Here is a 21,474-nt window from a genome sequence, read left to right as displayed (position 1 = left end):
TTGTAATTTTTTTTTGGGTTAACGCAGATTAAGCTTTTTACTTAAATTGGGTAGTTTTAAAGTGTAACCTTCAATCCTTTTCTTTTTCCATAAAAGATTTAAAAAAGTGATTAACAAGAGAAGTAGAAATGACACCATTTTTGAAATTTTGCAATAAAATTTGTAAACGGCTCTTAATCACCAAACCAAAAGAGCTAAAATTTTGCTGTCCCATTCTTTTTGACGAGCAGTTTATTTTCTAGCAAAACTTTGGGATTTTTCACTGCTCTAGTAGTGAGTAGTATCAATCTGGGAATCGTGAACGTCAAAGGATCTCACAATAGTTAATAAGAATGAAATAAAAAGCCAACTCAGACACATTTAAACGACATTTCATTGACAAGAAATGGTAACAGATTAACATCAGTTTCTGATACTTATTACTTAAAAATATGAGATATTCACAAATATCACAGGTGGTATTGGTCCCGGTGCCGAGACTTCTGATTGGGGTTGAATAAATTCGCCGGAGACGCGTCGTCATCGTTGTAGATCATCAATTGGGGGCTAGACGGAACTTTCTTTGTGGTGCAGATGGGTTTGTGTGGAAGAGTTGCGAGGCATCGGGGCCCAAGTCACGTGGTACGGCTTCACCGGCATCTGAGTGGCCGAATCCCGTTTGCTTTGAGGTCGGGCCGTGATTGTGTACGGTGGTAAGGATGAGTCAATTAGACTCTCTGAAAAGCAAATAAACGTGTTTTAGATTTTAATTATCAAAATACTAAATTACTAACTTTTTCTAATTTTGGCATATAAAGTGACACTTTTCAAAACTGATTAGAGTGACAAAACGTTTTACTTTTCGTAACTAGTTACGAAAAGTATCCCTTTATGTAACTAGTTTTTTAAAGTTCATTTCATCACTTCCTGTTTTTATGCATTTCCGTAGAAACATATGGGCGACATCCATCATAACATGTCGTTGTCACAATTTATACAAGGTGCTATGAAAGTGAATATTTGTGTTAAATCACTTTAAAAGATGGTTTTTACCGCTTTTTGGTCAAAATTAGAAAAAATTATGTATGCAACACGTTTCGAAAATGTCTTATTGTGTAACTCATTCATTCGTTACACAAAATCGAACTTTTCATAACTGGTTACATAAATAGCTATTCTATTTCGTTTTTATGAAATTAACCCCTAAAATTGAAAAAATCTAGTTTAGGAATTGTTGATAGTAAAACGATGTGTCTGGAAAGTCAAACGAAAATAGGATAACACCTCTGTTTTGTAATTTTGTTTCGTTCTCTACAAAATTCTAATCATTTTTGATGTGACATATACCCTATTTAATGGTGTATGGAAATTACTATTTTACACAATTCTTAGAATAGAAAACTATACTTAAAAGCTTAAAAATGCAGAGAAGTAGTATATTAAGTTCAACTGAGTTTGACGTTATCTACTATTTGGTTGTTTGACGACGGCAACAATGTGATGTGTCGCGAAAAAGGTTAAAGAAGGTTTTCTACACGATTTTTAGAGGCCAATTTAGCGAGAACCATTGAAAATAAGTATAAGGTACTGCTAGGCAAACCCTAGCAAAATACAAAGGCTGGCCTGGCTTGACCTCACGGTGCAGGGATCCGCTGAGGCAGTTTTGTTTAGAATGACTGAGAACGGAGTTGGAGGAGGATTGCTGGTAAGTAGGAGAGCTTGGATATCTCTATCAAAAAGCATTCCACATCTGATGTATCCGAAAGTTAAGCAACAAGAGAGAGTGGACCAATGAATCGGTTACACACACACTCAAATTGAAAGAGGAACACGAAAAAGCCAAGCTTTGGGAACAACTCACTGGACTGACGCACTTTAAGGTGTAATGAATTGGTAAAATTGAGCAAGGGAAACCTACGTTTACTGACAGGTTTCCTCTCAGAGGTCACTGTCGCTTGAGAGGCCACCTGAAGCGGATAGGCCTAGGAAATCACGGAGACTGCAGATTCTGTGGGGATGAGGAAGAAATTTCTGAAGACCTGCTTTGTGAATGAGATGCAGTCTCAAACATAAGGACCAACTTTTTTGGTAGCAGCATCATCAGTGATGGACTCAGCTGCTGGATTAAGGCTTTGAGACTGGAGGTGATGAGACTAGCCTGAACCCAGATTTTAGTAACAATAGGCCTCAAGACCGTAGTGCATTGTCAACCGGACAAAATCTATAATAGGGTATAATACATAAAAAATCATTAGAATTTTGTAGAGAACTGAATCAAATTACAAAAAAGAGGGGTTTCCATTTAACAAAATTGACTTTGATATTGTCACAAAATGCACGAGGTAAAGTTGCAATCAGGTTGCAAGTACTGCATCATGCCCATTTTTAGCGGCTGACAAATCATCACTGCTGCTATGTAGGAATATGAAAACAAGCGACAAACAATAGATTTCTTCACTGAACAAATTTGGTATAAATAAGGTTCGACATCCGTTAGTAAGGGAGACGGTCAGGAGACTCCGTCTCGTGCCACACTATGTAGTCGTCCCGAATTATGCAACCCACACCGTGTTCCTAAATTAATGAAATAATAAGCTGCCCTCATCGTCTAACAAATGTAAGTACAAACTATTTGATAATTCATTGATGACTTGTTAAAATTACTGAATTGCTCATGCTTTGGTGTGTTTAGGTTTAAAGCTAAAAAGGTAACAACGACGAGTAAAAAGCACTTTAGTTCCTTCCAGAATAACATTTTTTTAAACAGTCTGTTAGAAAACATTTGCGACAAATAACGGCCTTAAGAAAATATGCTCATACTTATAATGTCATGCTATGTGGTTAAAATAAGAGAAGCTTCAGTGTGTTCGTGTTTGCACATTTTTTTGAAATGTAGGATATTTTGTTTAGAGCTTGCGATAGAAGAAAAAGTAAAACATTTCTGCGTTATTAAAATAACAAATATTTGAGGTGATCACACCTTGTGTTTCAAACTATAATTTCAAAAGAAATATAAACTTGATATTATATTGATGAGTTGATTTAGGATCACCAAGCGTTTTCTAAATAAGTCAATAAAATTAGGTTAATTTTAGATGTTGTCATAGCAAAAACCAATAGCAGCTAAGAAGGCTTATGTTTTGTTAATTATTTACGCTTAATTTAGATTAAAAAGTTAGAAGGACCACCGGAAGATCACCAAAGAGATGGAGAGACAGCTGAAAGTCCACATCTTAGGAAATAATACAGAGGCATGTCTGGAATCAACAGATCATCTAGATCTCTGACAAGTAGAAGAAGAAGAAGAAAAAGCTCCTATAAAAAGTGGCTAAACTAATAGTTTTCTATCAAAAGTTTTGCGGAAAGAAGCATTTACTCCAGAGATGGAGTTAATCAGTCGTTACCCTTCTTTTGCAATATTCCAGCAATTAGTGAACAATCAACGCAGTTTTTCGCTCTTTTCTATCAGTTTGTTTTCTTTAAAATTTCCGAACCATCAGCAAGCTCAATCGGTTCAACACATTTTTCCGCTCTTCTTTTATCAGGTGTCTTCTTTTGAAAATTTTTGGCAATTAACCAGCCCCCAACACAGATGTGTGTAAAACAGCAACATTTTGAACAACTTGTGATTGTTTGTTGTTATTCATATTTTGTAACCTAATTAAGAAGAAGAAATCACCTTATATACAGGGTGGTCCAGTTTTAAGTGTCGATAATTCACCATTCGATAGTCCAGAAAAAAATAAGTTGACATGCATTATGTCATTCTCCTGAAAACCGTTTCCTAAGGAAGACAGAACTCCTCCTCTTTTGCTATAACTGTCAGAACTGAAATTTTTTAGACTATAAGTAGTGTAAAACTGATTGTCGAGTGTCTGAAACTGTCATTTTTTACTACTAAAAGTAGTCTAAAAGTTAATTTTAAAGGTAGAAATGACTTTACTATGATTAAAGATAGTCCAAAAGTCTATTTTCAGGACTTTATTTGATGTACAACTCAATTTTCTGGATTAAAATAAGTCTAGAATTCAATTAAACACTGGTAACAGTTTAAATTAAATTTTCGGACTATTTCAATTCTAAAAAATAGTGTTCAAGACTAATATCGTAGCATTTAGCGTACTGAAGTGTCTGAAACTTAAATTTCACTATATTCACTAATATAAATAGTTTGAAACACGATTTTTAGTGTTACAACACTAAAAACAGTCCGAATTGCTTAGAAATGCTCCAATTTGTTGCACCGATGAGTGTAGAAGTCAATTAAATAGTCAAGAGGTTTGAAATTACGTTTTCAAGACTAATGGACACTGTACAAACTGGCCTGATAAGTCAAAACCTTGTGAAGATCGAGAAGAGCCTTAAAACTCTATTTTTCAGGCTAAAATCAGCCTTAAAGCACTAAAAAAGTCTAGATTTGTAAGAAATGGTCGAATTTTTAACACTGAAGTGTCTAATAAGTCAATTTAATAGTGACAAAGTTTGAAATTGCTTTGAAAAACCATTTTTAAGCCTATGGATAATGTTAAAATTGTTTTTAAGTCTGCAATGTCAAAAACTTGTCGAAGATATTCTTGATTTTCCAAGCTGAAAGCAGTGTAAAAACCTTAAAAATAGTCCAGAGTTCTAAGAAAATGAAAAGTAAAGTAAAGAAGCTTGAAAAGTTAGTCTTCAAGTTAATTTTCATAAATCTAATGTCAATATCTATATTAAAACTATTTTTAATATAATAATGTCAATATCTATATTAAAACTATTTTCAATACTAACGTATTGAACTGTGGTTTCAAATATGAAAATTTTTCATGTTTACAAGTCAATTCTCAATACTAAAATTCTTCAACTTACCTGAAAACTATGACCACTGACTACAAAGACAGTTTTTAAGCCCCTCAAGTCAATTTTGACTGTTTCCAAGACAATTTTTAAGTTGGGTTGGGTTGGTTTTGGTTCTTTGAATGTAATAACTCAATTATCTCGTAAACGAAGTTTCAAATCAGAATTTTATAAGAAGTAGATAGCCTGACTAACCTACTTATTTTTTCAAACTGAACAAGAAAAGTAAAAAAGTGTAATTTTTGAAAAATATCTAGTGATGTAGGAAATAAGGCCGAAAATTAAAACGATCTTTCTGTATTTATGCCACTGGACAGTTTTGATAAACGTCATTAGGAGTATTAATTTCATAAGTACTTGTTCCAAATTTGATCAAAATTGCTCCAACTGACAGTTATGACAAGAAACTGACTTTTTTAACTGAATTTTAAACGACAGTATTTTCCTTTCATTTTTCAGGAAAATGACAATGCATGTCAACTTATTTTTTGATGGGCTATCGAATGGTAAATTATTGACATTTACAACTGGACCACCGTGTATTATGGTTTTAGTGTGTCAATGAGTTTGCTTTACCTAAATATTCAAATAATCTTTATATCTCACACTTTTCAAATAGGAGTTATAATAGTTTTTCACCTCATCAACAACGTTGCCAATTCGATTAGTCTGTTGAATGTCATAATATTCTGTTTCTTTAAACGTTCTTGTAAAGTTGGCTACTATATCGTACTCTGCTAGGACCGTAAAAATTTGAGAACGAGAATATTTTGCAATTTGCGGCTCGCTGTGCGCATGATATGCAACGGGGTCAAACCGATGTTTGCAAACTGCGTAAACACACAGTTGCTGTTTATTTGGGAAAAGTATTTTTAATTTATCCTTCTTAACAATGTAATGTAATGACATTCATTGAATCAACTGCAAAATGGGTACAGTCAACTACGGAATACACCCTGTATTTTGATATTGTAACTAAAAACCAAAACTTTTAACTTAAGCGAGTAGGTGAAAATAACTCTCTATTTTGAGGTGATGTTTTTTCTACATGAAAAACGTAAAATGTCACAATTCGAAGCTAAAAAACCGGAAAAATGTGCCTGTCTTACCCCTCGACAACACGCCCATTTATAAAGTTGTATTCTCTATTCCTAGGACTCGCTTTCCAGGTCTTTAATAATTTACGCTAGGTGGGTTTTAAGCACCTCGGGGTCTTCAACCTGTACTTTACCGAACCGGAAAGTAATGTACGGTGTAAATGTTTTAAGGACGCGAACGGTTTCTTCTTAAAACAAATAGTTTTACGACGAATTCTGTTTGGAAACTGTTCTCTACTTACTCGCTATAGTTAAATAATGTAGCTTGGTGATTATGTTCTGTCTACTTCTGGTTTTATACCGTGAAAATAAAAGATACTCGCATAGGCGGAAAACTAAACAAAAATGACTTATGTTTCTTTATTTGTTGTATTCAAAACATTTAAGTGCCTATTATATTCTATCTTTGATTGACATTTTGACAGCACAAAACTGAATTTAGAGCAGAAGTATTGGATTTACGGTCTACCATAAACCAACACAAGAAAAAGCAAACAGAAACTGCAAACTTCTCTCAACTTTAACGTTGTGAATGTAATAATAATAACCTATATCTATTTTTACTATTTAGTTAAACTTTATTGGTTAACTTGCCACAATACAAACTAGACCAAATATGTAGAAAAATCCCAAAATAGAACCCTGAGAATCATTTAAAAGTGCAATCGTTATACTCCTGTTAAATCTATGTTATGTTATGTTAAGAATTATGTTAAATCTTTTGAATATACTGGCAGTTAGACAAAGGCTTAAGTTTAACATAAATTTTGTGTTTCCTATATTTAAGCTGAATTGAAAGCTTTACTCATAAAGCTAATACTGGGTGGTCCAGTTTTAAATGTCAATATTCGATTTTTTTAAACTGAAATTTGGAGTACTGAATCGTCCTTAGAAAGCGTTTTTCGATGGGCTATCACATGGTGAATTATTGACACTTAAAACTGGACCACCCTGTATATTTATGCAAAAATGTAACTAATTTTGTATAGGGCCTATAACAAAATTAAAAAATAATTCAAATAATAATTGAAGGTGTGCATAGAGTTTGGAGCCCGTGTGGGGTTGCTAGTCCTCCATCGGGTGCCTCCCCAGGTGGCGGATAGAAGAATGCCTCCCAGATATGGGTGGTACTGGAGAAATAAAATACCCTGGGCGGTCCAAAACTAGTACTGACGTGGGGAAGCAGCAGCCTCAGAACTGAAGTGAGGCTCACACTCAGAAACTTGTCAGAACGGTTCAATCGGCTACAAGACTGCGATGAGGAAGGCAAGAGAAAACCACCTCATTATAATTTCCGAGAATAGTTAACATGGTAGAAGACAATACAGAAACGGCCCTTAGTTCCCGGCAGCGCTTAAATAGGCAAAGGGTGCGAAGAATCCCCGGGAGGATCAAAATTGGCACGTGGAACGTGCGAAGCATGTATGAAAGGGGCAAATCGCACAATGTTGTCGCAGAAATGAAAAAACTGGGAATAGATATTCTCGGCGTAAGTGAAACCCACTGGCCTGGCAATGGACAATGTAAAGTAGAAGAAAATGCAATTTACTACTCCGGCAATGACACTACACAACAGAAATGGCATAATTGTCGCTCCAAATATTTTACCGACAGTTAAATCCATTACCCCCTTCTCTGGCAGAATGTTGTTGATGCAATTGAAAGCATACCCACTGGACTTAAATATAATTCAAGTATACGCTCCAACGGCTGATAAGGATGACCTAAATCATCGAAGAGTTCTACGAACAGCTGGAGACAGTGATTGAACTGACAAAGAAGAACGTAACACTGATAATGAGTGACTTAAATGCAAAAGTTGGAAACGGGCGAATATCTGACATTGCTGGCGATTTTGGACTAGGAATTAGAAATGAAAGAGGACCCCTTCTGGTAGGCTTCTGTCAGGAAGAGGAGCTGGTGCTAAGCAACACGTTTTTCAAGCTTCTTTTGGGAAATCCCCAGCAGACTCAGCGGTAACATTTGTAAGAAACCAAATTGATTTCATCATGATACCAAAACAATATAGAAACGCAATCAAATCAGCGAAAATCTATCTTGGGGCAGACGTTCATTCCGATCATAACCCACTGGTATGCAAAATGGAAGTTAAACTGAGGCGTTTTAAAATAGTGAGACCTAACAATACCAAAATAAACATTAGAAAGCTTCACAATCCTGATGTAAAACAATAAGTACAGTTATCCTTAAGTACGAGTATGAAAAGCTCCTCGAAGTTTGTGTTAAGGAACAACTTCTTAAATTTTGTACTGAAAATTCGATAATAGTTCCTTATCAATCGGGTTTTCGCGAGAATCACTCATGTGAAACTGTGGTTGTTGATATATGTGATAATTTTCTGAAAGCTCTTGACTGTGATAATTTTGTATTGGCGGTTTTTTTAGATTTTAAGAGAGCGTTTGAAACTATTGATAGAAACATTTTAATTAAAAAATTGGAACATCTAGGAATTAGGGATGGTGTTTTAAAATGGTTTGAATCGTATTTGTCAAATAGAGTCCAACGGGTTAAGTTTAAAAATGATATGTCTAACGTTATTGATGTAATGTTTGGTGTGCCGCAAGGCACAGTTTTGGGTCCATTACTATTTTTGTTATATATTAATGATATGCTCTACGCGCTTAAAAGATGTAAGATAGTTTTATTTGCAGACGACACCATGATTTATATAATAGGGAAAAATCTCCGCGAAACGTCAATTATTATAAACAATGAACTTAATGAACTATTTAACTGGCTCTGTAATAATAAACTAAGCTTAAATACAAATAAGTCAAAATTCTGTGTATTTAGCAAAAAATCGAAAATAAACCAGGAAGACATTCACAATGTAAAAATAACTGTAAACGGGGAAAATATTCTTTATGAAAAAGATATTAAATATCTGGGTGTAATTTTGGATGCCAACTTAAATTTCCATTCTCATGTCGATTATATAATGAGAAAATTCGCAAAAAAAGTTGGATTCTTAACAAGGATTGGGAAAAATTTGTCAATGAGTACAAAATTAATGTTGTATAATGCCATTGCGGTTCCACATTTGCAATTCTGCTCAACATTGCTGTTCAATTTACCCCAATACAAGATAAATCAATTGGAAATAATCCAAAACAGAGCAATGAGACTGATTTTAAAATGTAATCATTATACTTCTGTGAAGTCTATGTTGAGTGTCCTAAATATGCTGTCTGTCAACCAAAGAATTATGTTTAGTGTTTATTTGTTTATTTTTAAATTAAAGAAACGTTTTTTACCTGACTATATCTGCGATAAGTTAACAGTTTTTGAAGATGTACACAATTATGGTACAAGAAATCGTACAGATTTTATACTGACAAACAGATGTAACACGAATCAGTTGCTCAACTCTGTGCTGTATATAAAGGCTTAATAGAATTTAATAAACTACCTGTGATTATTAAAACCTGCGATAATTTGACACAGTTTAGGAGGCTTTTAAAAAAATTTATTATAGATAGGTTGTAGGATTTGTTCATTTTATTTAGTTTTAATTTGTGAGTGTGTGTTTTATTTTATTTTTACATTGCTTGTTTAGTTTTAGACATTAGTGTTCTCATTTAGATAAGACTCAAAACTTAGTTTATTCTTATAGTTAAGTGACCTTTTTATAACATGTATCTTTTGTAGCATTGATGCTAAATAAATACTTACTTACTTACTTGCTTATAAAAGACATAAACAGTTCTATAGTGGATGAAATCTGCAAGTGGGACAAAATTAAAGACGTCATTGAAGAAACATGCACAACGTATTTAAAGCAAGACCGTATAAAGAAGAAGGAATGGATGACAGATGAAATCCTCGACATGATCGAAGAAAGAAGGAATTACAAGAACAAAGATCCAACAAAATTGCCAAAACTGCCAGAAAGGGAGTGCGACAGGGGTGCATTCTGTCACCTCTCTTATTCAACCTATACTCTGAAGAAATCTTTGGAAAAGCAATCAACAACATTAGATATGCCGACAGAAGAGCTACAAAATATTATGCAAAACATATACATAGCAAGTGGAAAATATGGACTCTCCCTGAATATATCAAAAACAAAACATATGAATATTAGCAAAAGTCAGCATCCACAAGTGGGTCTAACGATAAACGGTCAGGACATGGTGCAGGTGGAAACGTACACATATCTCGGAACCACAGTTAACGCGAAATGGGACCAGGCATCAGAAATGCGATCACTGGCTGCGTTTAATAACATGAAGAAACTATTTACCAGCAAAGATATTTCTCTACAACTAAAATTAAGGCTAGTCAGGTGTTACATATTTTCTGTTTTGTTGTATGGTCTAGAGGCAACTGAGGCCACTTTAAAAAGACTGGAATCCTTCGAAATGTGGACATATCGGCGTATTTTGAAAATATCCTGGACGGACCATATCACCAACATGGAAGTCATGCAGAGACTAGGGAAAGAGAAGGAAGTCGTCTTTACCGTAAAAAAACGGAAGCTGTAGTATTTTGGCCACATACTAAGGCATGAAAAATACCGCCTTCTCCAGTTGGTTATCCAGGTGGATAGCAAGAAAGGACCAGGGAGGAGGCGACATTCTTGGTTGCACAACCTACGCCAGTGGTTTGGATTGTCATCTGTCGACCTGTTTAGAAGCGCAGCCAATAGCCAACGTCCGCAACGGATAAGGCAATGAGATAAGAAGAAGAAGAGTGCCTAGAGTCTTTTTTTCAATTATTGTGAAAACATTTACGACTATTTGCTGTGGATCGTTCTTTACATCACTACCCATAATTTCCACGAGTTTATAAAACACTAAAAGCAGTTAAGATTAACAAACCTAGTATGATGAGTTTCTCATTAAATTCTCTAAAAACTTTCCCCATTTAATCAACCTTGCAGGTCTTCTCTCTTCACTCAAAATTCTATATATAGAATTTTATTAGCGCTGAAGTTTGAACAGGGGAACGTCTCCACAACATAATGAAATTGCTGATCGACTGTCTCGCACAAGCAAGCATAATCCCTAAAAAGCGACATCCGTCCCGCAGGAAGTTTTCCCGTATTGACTGATTACCGTGAGCTCGAGAAACTTATTTTCCAGACACAAGCTTTCCCCTGGAACCGGCCAATTTATTGGAGAAAGTGCGATTTGTTTGGGTTGGTGAGGTGATGTGTGCGTGATTGAATGGGTTTTTCGGCTTTGCCTGGCCCTGTTTTCTCCCCTTTACTTGATGGATACAGTATAAATTGAATCGTTCTCGGTTCAGTTATTATATTAAAACGATTCGAAATCGAATCCGTTATAAGCTTTGCGTTTTATTTTTGATGTTTACACGGGGTTTCCGCAGGAACCGGTGTTTGTCAATAATTTGGTTGATTGAGGGCAATTTATCAAAAACATTCACATTTATTTGTGTATTTGTCAGGTCTTAAGAGAGTTTTTGATTGACTTTATCTCGCAAACAAATCGATTATCCATATAGAACAATAAGTTAATTAATTAGCTCCCTTAGCACAGCTAATATTTTGCCATGCAAAGCAATTGTCCGTTGTTGCTGCTATTATGACTGAGAATAATAGGGACTACGAAATATTGCTTAAAGGGGATTAAACTGAGAATTATACAGGGTGGTCCAGTTTTAAGTGTCAATAATTCACCATTTGATAGCTAATCAAAAAATAAGTTGACTTGCATTATGTCATTTTTCTGAAAAACGTTTCCTAAGGAAGATACAGTCCTCCAAATTTCAATTTAAAAAATCGTTTTATAGTTTAAAACTGAACATCCAAGATTGTGAAAGTCCAAATTTGTACTGAATAGTCTAAAAACTTTTTTACTACTAGGAATAGTCTTATGATTCGCTTTCTCAGACTGCCATCCTGGTTGAGTGTCTGAAACTGGCATTCAAGAACAAAAAAAATCCGGAAATCAAGACAAAGATTGTATTGTGCATGAAACTCATTTCTTACTACTAAAATTAATATAAAAGTTGACTTTTAATGCTAGAACTGACTTTACTAGGACTAAAGAGAGTCCAAAAGTATATTTTCAAGACTTTAATTGGTGTACAACTCAATTTTCTGGACTGGAAAACAAGTCTAGAAGTAAACTAATTTTTCGGACATTTTATTTCTAAAAATTAATTCTCAAGACTATTATTGTAGCATTTGGTACCAAAATTTTTTACTTTTATTACTGAAGAAACTTGACTTTTGGAAATAGTTTTAAACTCGATTTTTCAGTCTTAAAAAGCAATAAAAACAGTCTGAATTTCTTAGAGATGCTACAATTTATTGCACCTATGAGTGTAGAAGTCAATTTAATAGTGAAGAAGCTTGAAATAACATTTTCAAGACTATGGTCAGTGGACACACTGGCTTTTAGGCCTGATAAGTCAAAAACTTTGTAAAGATAGTCTTGAAACTCGATTTGATGCACTGAAAACAGCCTTAAAACACTAAAAATAGTCTAGTTTAGTAAGAAATACCCGAATTTTTAGCACTGAGGTGTCTAGAAGTCGATTTAATAGTGACAAATCTTCGAATGCCATTTTAAGTCTATGAAGAATGTAAAAATTGTTTTTTAAGTTTGCTATGTCAATAACTTGGTGAAGATAGTCTTGAAACTCGATTTTCCAAGCTGAAAGCACTTTTGAAGCACTAAAAATAGTCCAGAATTCGAAGAAAATGAAAAGCAAAGTAAAAAGCACGAAAAGTTAGTTTTCAAGACAAATTTCATGAATCTAATGTCAATGTCCTACATCTAAGACTATTTTCCAGACTAAAATATTGAAATTTGTCTTCAAATTATGAAAACTTACTTCAAATGCAAATTTTAAGCTTCTGATGTCACTTTTCATTAGTTCAGTCACATTTTGGGGTTCAAGTCAATTTATAAGGTTTAAATGTATGAATTTGTAGTAACAAATTCTTGAAAAAGTAGTTTTTATGTCTACAAGTCAATTTTTAGTATTAGAGTCTCTCGATTTGCCTGGAAACTATGAAAACTGGCTACAATAATATTTTTTAAACTTCTTAAGTGAATTTTCCGTTTTCAAGACAATTTTTAAGTTGGGTTAGGTTAGTTTTGGGTCTTTGACCGTAATAACGTGTAATAAAGTGCTTGTTCCAAATTTGATAAATATTGCTCCAACGGTCTGACAGTTATGACAAAAAAAAACGATTTTTTAAACAGAAATTTGAAGGACTGTATTTTCCTTAGGAAGCACTTTTCAGGAAAATGACATAATGAATGTCAACTTATTTTTTAATTGGCTATGGATTGGTGAATTATTGACATTTAAAACTGGACCACCCTGTATAGAACTAAAGTCCAATTTGAAGTATTACTTGTAACGGTGCGTTTGAATTTGGTTGCATAAGGATTTGATGTTGTCTAAAATAAAATTTTCTTCCTGTAACATTTAACAAATTGCAAAATATATTATTTACTAACTTTACAACCTATACTGCCACGACATATACCTATAACCACAACAAGCAGGACAAAAACCAAATCGACAAAACAGCATACATATTATACAATACGCAGACGACACTGCACGACAAAACTACGTCAAAAGCAAGTTTAAAATAGAAATTCATCCATCACAATGCCAGACAAAAGGACGACTGATCTGACTGATGGAACAAATGTATTCTAAACTGGAGACCCTGGAAGAATAAAAGAACCAGAGGAAGACCCCTGCTGAGGTGGACAGATGACCTGAAGAAACTCACTAGAACTAAATGGAAGAACAAGGCGACAGACAGGGAAGAATGGAAACACTTGGGTGAGGTCCAAAGATGGACTGAAGAAGGTTAAATAGATAGATAGATACTCTACACAAAAGGTACCAAAAATGTGAGGAAGTAAGTGGAGTAAGTCAATTCGGATTTAAGAACAGATTTGGAACTGTGGAAGCTGTGGAAGTCTCCAGTCCAAACTGTCAAAATTAAAGAAAATATATCATCTATGCGTTTCAACGGCTATGAATTTGACAAACATAGCTCGCTTAGAGATTTGGGAGTGGATGGAAAACATATAGGGTTGATCGCTAATCTGTATCATGGCATCAAAAAGTAGATAGTAAAGATTATTCGAATTGGTAACGCCGGAACAGCCAAAGATTTTCAAATTAGAAAATAGAAGAACCAGAACGTGTTGTTCAACATAGGAACAGAATTCTCTGAGTCAGTCTGAAACAGTCCCTGTGGAATTAAAGTAAATGGAATCTTCATTACCAATATCTGGTATGCGGATGACACCGTGATACTGGCAGATAATGCACATGGTCTCCATAATATACTAAATCGGGTCAATGTAGAAAGGCAAAACCAAATTTATGATAGTTGGAAGAAATGTGATATTCCACACACTCAATTTCACGTTGATGGAGAGGATGCAGAATCTGTCATGCTGACTCAGCAGAATCGTGGTTCATCTCGCCCGGAACTGTTGATGAAGCAGGATTGGGTGCCTCCGATGCTTCTGTTCAGCGGACCTCTAAAGTTTGTAGAACCTGAGAGGGAGGACCGGGAATTATCTCGAAACTCTATCTTCGAGAGAGAGTGAATTGAGAACTCTAACCTGGAGTGAGACTGGAGGTTTACAAACAAATCCAAAACCATGACATGGGCAGGGGCAGGTGTGTATGATGTGACATCGGGGACGAGGCTTAGCTTTGTTCTGGGCTGCCACTGTAGTTTAGTTTCCCCTATCTTTATAACATTTGTACCACACCGCGTTTTTTTATTTTTTACTTTCAATCAATTAACAATTTTAAAAACAATGTGTACATACCGTATGTAGGAGGTATCAGGTCAGGGTTGTTGTCATCTTCCGGTATGGAATCTGTCATAATGGGCTGTAGTAGTAAAGAATTGCGAGGAAGTGGTTCCGTTTTAGGCCTACAAGCTGGAGGTCGGTGTACCGGTGTATCAACCTACAAAAAATATGAAATTAATGTAGTTCCCTAAATTAGTTAAATTGAAACAACCAAAAAGGCACGCCATAAATTTTGATATTGCCATGTTTTTAACTGAACTTAATGTCACTAAAACTTAAAGTATTTACAGTCAACCAATTAAAAGTTTTAAAGTATTTTCAGTTGTAAACGGTTGTGCAACACGGTTATTTGTACTTTTTCGCTTGATTTATATATTTAATTGCAACGCATAAGCACGATAAAATTAAACTGGGATTTAGATCTTTTAATTGAAACCCAGTGTAAGGATAGTTATTCGCCTAGTGATATTTACATTTTCAATGAATTAGTACAAAGCAATTTGCAATTCTTTAATTAATTCGACTTCAACCGCATCCGCGATTCAGAAGTATTTTACAAACACAATTGCTAATCTTCTAATAGTTTTGTTACGAAACTGTTAAACACAAATATTTAAATGCAATAAATTTGTTTTGTGAACTAATGGATGATAGATCATCAAAGAAGTAAAGTCAGTTGATAAGATATATTGTCACGAATGGAAAATCCATTAATCTAAAAGATGGACTTTTAAATTAAAGCAGATATTCGGAGATGGCAAAATAATAAAATGCGCGAGGCAAAAGGTTACAGTCAGAATGCACATAGTGCATCAATCAAAAAAATGACAAATTACCGCTCCTCCTATGCAGAAAGAGGTAGCGGACTACGTAAGCCAATCAATCGGGTATAAATTAAGCTCGACATGCGTTGGTAAGGGAGACGGTCGGAGACTCCGCCTCATAACACCATGATGTAGTCGTCCCGAATTCTGCAACCCACACCGGGTTCTTAAATTAATTGAATATAGTAAACCTTTTCCTAAATTATAATAAAACGCGAGTGCCACACCCTCCAGAAGCTCATCATTGTTTAACAAATGATAGATTACTGTAATATTTTGTGCATGTAAGAAGTATTGTTTAAAGTGTTACTTTTGGGAATTGTGTTTGAAGGTTTTATTCCGATTCACTAAGTTGATAAGCCAACCATTTTGTCATTTAGTTTTAACTGCTATTTAGTTATTAAATTATATTTTTCTACCCAGTTGTTTGATTCTACCTTTGAAACGGTAAAGGCGTTTATTAAAAGAATAAATGCAAGTCTCGTTTTAGTTGTTGGGCTAAAAGGGCTTTACAATTTAAACGTGACCATATCATAGATAATCCATAGTTATTGGCAGAAGAATTGATATTTTTCCCCGAAAAAAAAATGCATATTAGCAGGAAAAAAGAAGAGAACTCTTTTCTTCCAGAATTTCCATGGATTATAGGAATAATTCTGAAATTTCTTTAAATTGTCAATACGACAGTATAGAATAAGCACAGTTGATTATTCATATTTAATTTTCTTTATATGATTAGTTCATTCGTTGACCCTCTAATGTCAGTCTCATTAGTGTGAGAAATTTAATATCAGAGTAGTCCGAAAACAATTCAATAATCGGTAAAACGGCACGTTTGTTGAAACCATATTAATATTTGCTATGTGTTCATCGAAACGATTTTCCGCCAATAATAGATTTATAACAATGTTAATTTTTAAGTTTAATTGGAATTGTTTGAACGATCATATATTAATTTTGGTGGTGTTTAGCGACAATACAGTCATATAGTACACAGTTGTTATTTAGAGCCAAAGTCAGCGATTATTTATACAGCCTGTACGGTAGAACCATGGACATGTTTCAGTAGGTTCACTCAGTTCAGTAGGTGTTCCATATTTTGGACCGCAATCACAGATGTCCACGTCTATTAGACCCCACTTTACCAAGTTTCGCATATTCGCTTCAGGCTTTTCCACGTTCCCCAATTCTGATAGTGACCAGGTGCTGGTTTTTGAGTAAGGGGATAGCTGGTTGGTGGTTCCAGGTCCACTAAACTTAGGAAGCTTTTTCGTCATTTAAGTCGCCTGATCGGATATTATATAGCAAAAGGACGTATTCATGTGTTTCATAGATTATCAAAAGGCGTTCGACTGTGTCAAACACGTTGAGTTAATCAAAATGCTTCAAGACAAGAGGATAGATAAGAACGATGCACGTTTCATAAAGACCCTGTACGCAAATCAAACAGCATCGGTGAAAGTGGGCAATGAAACTACACAGAAATTCCCGATAGAGAGAGGGGTGAGACAGGGTTGCGTTCTGTCCCCCCTACTTTTTAACCTATACTCTGAAGCAATCTTCGAAAGAGCCTTGACAGATGCAGAGGACGGCATTAAGATTAACGGACAGGTCGTTAACAACTTACGCTATGCTGACGACACAGTTATAATAGCGGATAGCCAGGAAGCACTACAACGTCTCATCATAAAGATATCTACCGAAGGTGAACGACTCGGCCTAAGAATTAACATAGACAAAACGAAGGTGATGATGGTTAGCAGAACATCAAATGTGAACCTGAACATCACAGTGAACGGTAAGAAAATCCAACAAGTATCAAAGTTTAGATATCTGGGAAGCTGGTTAACTGAAGACTTGGACCCAGACGTAGAGATACGAAGCAGAATTGAACAAGCCAGGGTAACATTTATGAATATGAGAGCACTTTTCAGCAACAACAGCCTTAATTTGGCATTACGGTACCGTTTTGTAAAATGCTACATTTACTCTGTACTGCTGTACGGAGTGGAGACATGGACAATAAAGGCCAATGTCATGAACCGACTAGAGGCGTTTGAAATGTGGGTGCTGAGAAGAATGTTGAAGATTCCGTGGACGGAACACGCAACGAACGAGGAAGTACTAAACAGAATGGGTATAGAAAGAGAACTGCTGCAGACAGTAAAAAGAAGAAAAGCCGCATACCTCGGTCATATATTCAGAAACTCCAAGTACCAGTCCCTACAGTTGATTATGGAGGGAAAAATCGAAGGAAGGAGAGGCATCGGGAGAAAGAAATTTTCGTGGCTGAAGAACATAAGAGACTGGACAAACCTCGATGCCCACGCACTTTTTAGAATCGCACAAGATCGTAGCGAGTATGCCAGAATAGTCGCCAACATTCATTAATGGATACGGCACCTTAAGAAGAAGAAGAAGATCGGATATTGTGCTTTGCGATGGCGGTCGTCAAAAGCCTGCCTGAAGTTTTCCTTATATTCCGCAGATGATCGGCTGCAGGTTTCGATTAGTGGGACATCGACTAGTTTGGCGTGTGTCTTCACAACCCTGGGTGGATCTTGGCTGACGTCACGATCTGCCTCCATTGTTGCCTATCCATCATTATCCGCTCAGGATTAACGATATTTAAGATTTGAAGATCCGCAGACAAGTTATCTCTCCAGCGCCACCTAGGTCTCCCCAAGGGACGTTTGCTGACTGGTGCTTGCTCCTATACTAATTTAGCGATGCGGTCATTTTCCTGCCTTGCAACTTGATCAGCCCATCTGAGTCTTTCCGACTTAATCACTTTGACAATATCAGGTCCTTGGTATATTTCTGCCAGTTCCATTTTAGTTCTGATACGATACTGCTGTGTATTTGCGTCTCTTTTTGGTCCATATATAATAGGTCTGATTAAGGTGTGGTAGATTTTTATCTTTGTACAACGAGAGATATTCTTAGACCTCATAATGTTTTGTGTTTCAAACCTGCAACGATTTCCACTCTGCAACGTTATCAACGTTGGTCAACGTTATCGTAGCCCCCAAATATCTGAATTGGTGTACCCTCTCAAAATTATATATTGGTCCATTGTAACGTTCTGTCTGATTCTGTTCTTTTTGTTTAGTCCTTATGGTAGCCATATATTTTGTTTTTATTTCGTTTATTCTCAACCCAACATCCTTGGCAGCACTTTCCAGTTTGAAGAATTCTTCTTTATTAGCAACCGTCGAATTTCCAACGATATCCATATCATCCGCAAAAGCCAGTATGAGACGTGGTCTCTGGTCTCCAAACAGCAATGTTTCAGGTATGCCCTTGTGAGGTTAATGACTTTTTTGGGTATTCTAAGTTCCGCCATTGCGCTCCACAGCTCGTCCCTCAAAATACTCATATCATATGCTTGTTTAAAATCAATAAACAGCTGGAGAAGGGTTTTATTGAATTCCCAGCATTTCTTCATGAGTTGCCGAATTGTGAACATCTGGTCCACACTGGAGCGGTTCTTCCTGAAGTCGCCTATTTGACAATCAACATGGGGAGTAAATTTTTCCAGTAGGATAAGTGACATCACCTTGAGAATTAGTCTTTCGTGTAGCTTAAATCTGTGACAGCAGAAAAATGGATCTATAGATGCTGAATTGGTCCGGGTCCCAGGTTTCAGTAAGGCAATCGCTTTAGCTTTGTTTCCCAAGTGTTTGATTTGCTCTGTACATACATCATAAATACCAGCAGCATTACCATTTTTAAGGGTGTAAATAGCTTAATTGAGTACTTTAGTAGTAAAGGGCAAGTGCAGCAGGTCATTCTCGTTTAGTAGGTCAACAATCTTGATGGCCAGCCGTAGCAGTTGATGAGCCAATTGGTCCGCTGTAACTTTGGTAGCATTTTTCCTACCTATTGGATCTGAATCTAGTTTTTTTTACTAAGTTCCAGGCAATCTTAAATCGCTTTTTTGAATGGTATGGTTTGTGTGCTAATATCAGCAAACATATTTAAACCAACATGTCTATGTTGTGTTCTAATGTGTGGAATCTCGATAGCCAGCCTCATCTTTCTCCCTCAACTTTCCTGGTTCCTGCACACTGCATTTAATATGATTGCAAAGTTCTCCTAGTATTTCCTTTTAATTATTTGTTATTCCTTTTCTTCGACATTTATGCTAGCTAGCGTCAAAGTTGGTTTTGAGAAAAGCTTTTCTTCTGGCGTGGACATTCAGTTACTTTCGTAAAACTAGAAAGCTGCTATACTTGAAGAAGAAGTTATACGGGAAGAGAAATATATCATGCTGCAATTGATTATTAAGGGTAAACTCCAATTTTAGGATGGAGTACAATATCATGGCTGCGCAACTTGTGAGATGGTACGGATACACATCCAGGGAACTTTTCAAAGCAGCTTTCCAAGATCAGGATTGCTATGATGATTGTCAACTTCTGCCATGGAGATGGCACGTGGTATAATCAAAAAAGCAACTATTCAATTGAGGTGTCTAATGAGACAATTGTTTTAGTGACTTAAAAAAATATCCGGCCAAACGTAAGTTCTTGTGGTATTGCTTACGATAATTCTTACCTTAAAACGTCGAACTGCAAATACAATGAGGCCAACTGCAGATGCCACTATCAAAGTAGACCCAGCTGCCAGGAGGATGTAGAACCATGGACCAGACAGTGTCATTTTCGTATTTTCCGTAGGTTCTGTGGACCTTCTCAGCTCCTTTAGACCTGGTGCTGGTAGAGTTTTCAAACGAATCGGAGATGTGTACTTGGACGAACCTGTACTCCACAATTTGTCAATATTTCATGATGAATTTTTTAAAAAGCAATAATTTTAACATAAAAGCGGAAATTGAATTGCACTCTTTTCCTGTCGAACGTCAATTTTTACTATGCACGTGCCGGCAAATAAGACCGTAACAATAGAAAAGCGAGCACAGAAGAGGAGCATCGCAAAAAATACAAATTCGTACAAACCTTTGGAGTTGAATGAATAAATTGAGGCGTCATATTCTTGGGCGGGCTCCAAATTCGGTATGTAAAATTCGGGGCTACTGAGCGCGGATATGTTGGCAACGGAGAGCTCCCCCGAGAACAATACCAGCACGAATTTTTGCTTCAGACCTGAAAAATAAATTCGCTTTGTGAGTGCATATATGTGGCAATAAATCGGACATATTTACGACTCTTAACAGGTCGGGACAAAACTTTTGGGATTCATACGCGTTTTTATTATCAATCTTCTCCTGCTAGTTTTTGCATTCAACATATGTAGTTCTCAAAGTTAGACTGTGACTGATATCTTCATAAAGTTTGAAAAGGTCGTCCAGTCATTTTCCGGAAAAATGCTTGCAAGCAAGAAGAAAAATACAGTTCTTCAAATTTAGTAAATTGTTTTTGAAACGGTGAAAATTTACTTGAGAGGCTTAAAAGTTTGTCTTTGTAACCAGTTTTCATAGTTTTCAAACAAATTGAATCACTTTAGTCTTGAAAATTGACTTGGAAACTGACCAAATTGACTTGACAGGCTTAAAAAGTGTCTTTGTAGTCAGTCGTCATAGTTTTCAGATAAATTGAAAAACTTTAGTATTGAAAATTGACTTGTAGACATGAAAAACTACTTTTTCTAGGATTTGTGACAAGAAATTCACACATTTACCCTTGAAAATTGACTTGGACACCAAAAAGTGACACTAAACCAATGAAAAGTGACATCAGAAGCTTAAAATTTACTTATTTAAGTAAGTTTTCATAATTTAAAAAAAATTTAATTTCAAAAGTTTTGAAAACAGTCTTAAATACAGGATATTGACATTAGGTTCTTAAAAATTGACTTGAATACTAACTTTTCCATTTTTTTTACTTTGCTTTTCATTTTCTTAGAATTCTGAACTATTTTTAGTGCTTTAAAACTGCTTTCAGCTTGGAAAATCGAGTTTTAAGACTATCTTCACAACATTTT

General features: G+C 35.6%; 1 protein-coding gene across 2 annotated transcripts in view; it reads right to left on the bottom strand.

The window, feature by feature from the left end:
• Positions 1-355: 355 nt before the first annotated feature.
• The window catches only part of LOC145725449 (nephrin-like), a 378,014-nt gene continuing 356,895 nt past the window's right edge, over positions 356-21,474 (bottom strand). The window contains exons 11-15 of one of the 2 annotated variants that reach the window (XR_014177277.1): positions 20,490-20,636; positions 20,089-20,291; positions 14,720-14,861; positions 14,507-14,637; positions 14,176-14,438 (exon numbers count right to left, since the gene is read on the bottom strand). Coding sequence is in view for 1 of the 2 variants with exons in the window: in XM_081974215.1 (XP_081830341.1) it covers positions 547-716; positions 14,720-14,861; positions 20,089-20,291; positions 20,490-20,636 (662 nt within the window). In the remaining variant the exon portion in view is untranslated. Of the gene's footprint in view, positions 717-14,175; positions 14,439-14,506; positions 14,638-14,719; positions 14,862-20,088; positions 20,292-20,489; positions 20,637-21,474 lie in introns of those variants that run through there. The other variant, XM_081974215.1, reaches the window with a different exon arrangement.

This window comes from Ips typographus, linkage group LG2 (assembly GCF_016097725.1).
Source record: "Ips typographus isolate SLU linkage group LG2, UJ_Ityp_2.0, whole genome shotgun sequence".
NCBI lineage: Eukaryota > Metazoa > Arthropoda > Insecta > Coleoptera > Curculionidae > Ips > Ips typographus.
The sequence above is the reverse complement of the archived record's forward strand: the minus strand, read 5'-3'. Positions and strand labels throughout refer to the sequence as shown.